This window comes from Lolium perenne, chromosome 4, assembly GCF_019359855.2.
Source record: "Lolium perenne isolate Kyuss_39 chromosome 4, Kyuss_2.0, whole genome shotgun sequence".
In the NCBI taxonomy this organism is placed as follows: Eukaryota; Viridiplantae; Streptophyta; class Magnoliopsida; order Poales; family Poaceae; genus Lolium; species Lolium perenne.
The window spans coordinates 154,029,110-154,034,768 of NC_067247.2; the positions used below are offsets into that span (position 1 = coordinate 154,029,110).

A 5,659-nucleotide genomic window follows, 5' to 3' on the forward strand; every position below is an offset into this window, starting at 1 on the left:
GCTACAGTATCTTTGTGATATATTTCAGGGTGCATATACAAGATAATATTACTCAGATTTTTTTAATGCAAGTCAGATTAATTTATACATTGCAGATAAGATCTAGCCTAGCACCCAATACAAAGTAAGCTGAGGTAGCAGGAAAGAATGCATACAAGAATGAAGAAGCATATCGGTGGTACTGAATGGAAACAACGCCGAACTTCCAGAGCGATGGCCAGCGCTGCCAAGAGGAATCCACAGCTCTCCCATGTATTTTCTTTGTTGTTCCAAAATTTGCAGTTTCAGAGTTATGTGATGCATGTGAGATATTTTGGATGGTCAGATTGATTTGGTGCATAAGAGTAAAATAATTGTCTAAATTTGTAACAATATTGATTTAAAGAGTATGGAGATCGGTTGGACTCGGACATGGCTGAGTTCATCCACGTGTTTTACTTAGAGACGATGGTAACAGAGTCCCGGGCTCTCGCACCAGATATTCTTGTCACTGTTATGCATTTAAAATCAATTTTATATGATTTTCAATATTGCGCGGTACAAAAGACATGTTGATCAATGATTAATGTTCTATTTTGATTTAGCTTGCATAGGTTTGAAAATCACATTTTATTTAATGTTGTGTCGTAGCAATACACGAGGTTTGGTTGAAGTGTGCGGTAATACAAATCAATGTAGCGACGGCTTCGCAAAAAAATCTTCTTAGGATTATTAATCATGCTCGTCACAAACAGAAAAAAATTGTAACCACCTTTGTTATAGCTCATATACATATATATCTTAAAAGAAAATAAGGATGATGCACACTATGATTAGTAGTCTGTAATTTTACAAGTCAGTGCCGCGGGACTTACAATCTAATCCTACAAGGTATGATCATGTTTTTTTTAGATAGGAAATTATTATGTTGGTCATGAATAGAAAAATATGTAACCATCAAGGTAACATCTGAGAATTTGTTTCTCCCGATGCAACGCACGGGTATTTTTACTAGTTTTCTCTAATTTAGCATTCGTGGGATGAATTACGGGATGCCGCCAGCCACCCTAACCAAAATCATGATAAATGTTGCCGCCAGCCACCAAGAAGATGAGTGGTGTCGAGATGCACCAAATCTATGTCCTCCATTCTGGCTAGTGGGCCCTATATTTTGGGCTCCTAAACTCGCGTCTGCTAAATGCTGCACTTGCTCATGGGCTGGCCCAAATATCTATCTGTGCACGGGCTGACAGTACAGCCCATGCCCATCCCATAGTACAATGGAAGAGTCCAGAAGGCGCTAGGCGCATAGGCAATACATTGACGAGAATGCCCCCGCAACGCACGCCGCACGCAAACCCCCATGTCCTTCCGCTCCTATATAGACGTCCTCCCGCTCCGCCGCGCTGCCGCAAAAGCTATCTAGCTCCTTCTCACCTCCCTCCTCTCGCCACCCCAGCGCGCGCAGATCCGGCTAGGGTTAGGGTTCCCGGCGGCGAGCGATGGCGATCAGGAAGACCCAGACCAAGGCCGAGAAGAAGCAGGCGTACGACCGGAAGCTGTGCAAGTTCCTCGACGAGTACTCCAGGGTGCTCATCGCCGAGGTGGACAACGTCGGCTCCACCCAGCTCGCCGCCGTCCGCAGGGGCATCCGCGGCGACTCGGAGATGCTCATGGGCAAGAACACCCTCATCCGACGCTGCATCAAGGTGCACGCCGAGGCCACCGGCAACGACAAGATCAAGGCCATCATACCGCTGCTCCAGGTAAGCCCGCCCCCCTCCACCACCAGATCCTGCTGCCTCTTCATCGTTTTCTCGTCTAATTTGGTGCTTCCGCTGCTGGTTGATTGAAGGGAAACGTCGGCCTCATCTTCACCAAGGCCGACCTCAAGGAGGTTCGCGAGGAGGTCGCCAAGTACAAGGTGAGGAACTAGCTATTCGACCACTTCCCTTATGCTTGATTCCTGCCAACTCGTCTGGTTTCAGCGCGCTAGTTCAGTAGTTAATTGTTACGGGAACGATTATTGGGGCTGCATGGATGTAGTAGCTGTTCTGTGCAAGACAAAGCATGATACTTGGGTGCATGAAATTGACGACACATCTTGCTGTGATTATATACTTGGGAGGCGGTTCCAGATCTATATCATTTGCGGGAGGAAAATTGCTCTGTATATGAATTAGATTTTGCTCAAGGCAAAGCTTCTCAGCTGTACCAATGTGGTTTATGGTATGGGTTAGAGTTAGAGATCTGAAGTGGTAATTGTTTGTTGTTAAGCTGTAGTATTGTTGGTGCTTACCTGTCTGAAATTTGCAGTTCATTTTATACTAGTTTTGTTGGGTGTCTTGTTTTAATCACGGGAGAAGCACTTGGGTGCATGAATTTGACGATGCTTCGGTAGTAAAACAGATTATTTGTTGGGATACAACTTGTGTCTTCGATAATGCAAGCAGAGCAAGCCTAGTATTGTTGGTGCTTATCTGTCTGAAATTTTACCTACATTTGTCTGCACTAGTATTTATTTCGTGTTTGCATATCGTCATGGAGTATACTGATGTACTGTACGGGCGGAGTGTGAAGATTTTGTTAGTCTAATTGTTTCGATTAGACAGAAGAGAACATGTGAGATATTTTCTGTGCATCTCAAACGTATGTTTGTCCATATGTACATGTATTGTGGAAGCTCCTACATTGATATATTAAAACCTCGGGCAGTTGATGTAAATACATCATGGAGTTGGGGAGATAGTAATTGGAGATTAATGAAGTGTTGTCTACTCTTATTTGTGGGAATGACATGGAAGTTTCTATTTTAGTGTTGTAGCTTACGTGTCCAATATCCATCTTCTTAATTCGCAAAAAAAAGTATCCATCTTCTCTTATTTGTCTGAATTTTTTATTTATGGGACCTGTTGTGAACTACTGAGAATATTTCCATTGATCATCTAATATTTGGAGCATTCAAACAAACCTTATAAACATGTAACAATTGGAAAATGCAGTTGGTGCTTATTTTTCTGAATTTTTACTTGTATTTATAATTTTGTATGCATTAGTATTTCCTCTTGCATGCTGCCATGAACCATATAGATATACTGTATGGATTTGTCCTTTGAGTTTGTATTACGAGCACTGCTACGTGGATAATTTTAAAACCTTGTTTTCTTGATTGCTTTCTGGTTGCAGTGTGATAATTGTGTAATTACTATTTATGGAAAGTAATGTTGGGTTGCATGCATGGATGTAATAGTAATTCTCTGCAAGATAAGTCTGCCAAAATTGCACAAGCATGGTTACTGTAGTAATATGGGAGGCAGTTCCAGATCTAGATCATTTGTGGCAGAAAAATTATTCTGCATGAATTTCATGCATGTTGCTTCAGAGTTCAGACAAACTTCTAAGTTGTACTACTGTGGTTCTTATGGAAGGAGGTTACTGTGTTGCAATGCATAACAGCATAACTCTTTTGCTTAAGATAAATCTGTGAATTAATTTTACTAGTTTGGCATCTTGCTGCAATCTTGCGTTCTTGCTTGCATGAATCTGGCGATGCTTCAGTTGTATACAACTTTTGGTAAATACTTCAGTAGGACGGTTCGGTGTAACACACATGGATATTTGGCAGTTGGTGCTTATTTGTCTGAAATTTTACTTATATTTGTATGTAGTAGTACTATTTCGTGTTGAATGTCGTCACATGGAGTATACTAATATACTCTATGGGCGAGTGTAAATATTATTTTGCATCTCAAACGCGGATTTGTGCTTTGAATTTGTATTGTGAACTCTGCTGCATTATACATTAAATACCTTGTGCAGTAGACATAAATACTTCAGGGAGTTTGCATAATAACTGGACATTAATGAATTGCTGTCTACTCTATTTTTGGAAAATGCATCGAAGTTTCTAGTCATTACATTTACACTTCATTTTTTTTCAAGTACCCCACAGAACTATTTAGAATATTTATTGTACAGCCATATTTTATCTTTGTGACCACCAGCCACTGACACTGATCCTTGTTTCTGTTATGCAATAGGTTGGGGCCCCTGCTCGTGTTGGGCTGGTTGCTCCTATTGATGTGGTGGTTCCCCCAGGCAACACTGGTCTGGATCCCTCCCAGACTTCTTTCTTCCAGGTAAAGAGAACCATCGGTGACAACACTAGGCAGTGTGCTCAGTGTTAAACAAGAGTTCTCACCCCTGCTGTGCTGTTTTTTTTTCTTCATTCAGGTGCTTAACATCCCCACCAAGATCAACAAGGGCACTGTGGAAATCATTGCCCCTGTGGACCTCATCAGGAAGGGTGACAAGGTGGGCTCGTCCGAGGCTGCCTTGCTTGCCAAGCTCGGTATCCGCCCATTCTCCTATGGTCTTGTGATCACCAATGTCTATGACGATGGGTCGGTGTTCAGCCCTGAGGTTCTTGACCTCACCGACGAAGACCTGATCGAGAAGTTCGCTTCTGGTGTCTCCATGGTTGCGTCACTGTCCCTGGCAGTCTCGTACCCAACCATGGCTGCTGCACCGCACATGTTCCTCAATGGGTACAAGAATGTGCTTGCTGTTGCTGTGGAGACAGATTACTCGTTCCCTCATGCTGATCAGATCAAGGAGTACCTCAAGGTAAATCTCATGTTCTTGGTTGATGTTTTCCCTAAACATATATAGCTGAAATGCGTGAGAATTGTTGTTAACAATGTATGCTAGCTGCTTAAAAAAATGTATGCCATCTCTGCCTCACCAATGTTCTTCTGACTTCAATGTTAACTTAGTTTAATGTGCACTAAATCTCTAGCTCTTATACAAACTGAATGCCTAGACTATATTTTGTCTTATGGACAAGTAATGGAATTCTACTTTTGGGATGTTTGTCTTTGGTAATCTAATGCATATTCTGTTGAATTGCAGGACCCCAGCAAGTTTGCTGTTGCGGCGCCAGCTGCTGCCGCGCTGTCTGGTGGTGCTGCGGCTGCTCCCGAGGAGGAGAAAGAGGAATCTGATGGTGAATCTGACGGTGAGGGAATGGGCTTTAGCCTGTTCGATGACTAAGAAGTTGATCTCAGGTTACCCGTTCTACCGTAGATAGATGATGAGTGAGCTCTTTTATCTTAGTTGGCATCTCATGCTCTTTGCTGAAAGAATCATGCTGGACTGTACTGTGTATTCGACAATGCTGGTATCGTTCGACCTGTCATGTTGGTATTGCTCTGCGTTCTCGTATGTTAGATTTTCTGCTTTGGTATTACTTTGTGTGGTGATTCATTTCCCTGTCGTTTCGGGAACACAGGTTTAGATTCCGCTCTAAATTTCTATTTGAAAATTTCAAATTTAAAGATTGAATGCTACGGACAAAAAGAAAGAACATTAAAAGGATGATATACTATGTTTCTTTTATTTTGAGATCAAATGGCTTTCATATTAACCACCAGCGTCAGTCGCCAACAAGTTCAACACATAACCAGGGGAGTACCTAGCCAGCTTTTACAAAGCTTATATCTACAGCCATCCTTAGCTAACATATGTGCAACCTCATTATATGATCATCACACGTGGTTAACCGAAAACCTATCATAATCACCCAGAAAGTGACTTAATCTCTTCGATGAGGGGGGCATGAACCGACCAATTGATCTCCTTGCTCAACAGCTTCCCACTCGCGCCCATGCAATCCGTCTTC

General features: G+C 42.3%; 1 protein-coding gene across 1 annotated transcript; it reads left to right on the top strand.

The window, feature by feature from the left end:
* Positions 1–1,374: 1,374 nt before the first annotated feature.
* LOC127294205 (large ribosomal subunit protein uL10) lies at positions 1,375–5,184 on the top strand. Its single transcript, XM_051323958.2, has 5 exons — positions 1,375–1,745; positions 1,835–1,903; positions 4,020–4,118; positions 4,213–4,605; positions 4,891–5,184. The coding sequence occupies exons 1-5, from the start codon at positions 1,482–1,484 to the stop codon at positions 5,029–5,031; spliced, it is 966 nt and encodes a 321-aa protein (XP_051179918.1). The 5' UTR covers positions 1,375–1,481; the 3' UTR covers positions 5,032–5,184.
* The last annotated feature ends 475 nt before the right edge of the window (positions 5,185–5,659 follow it).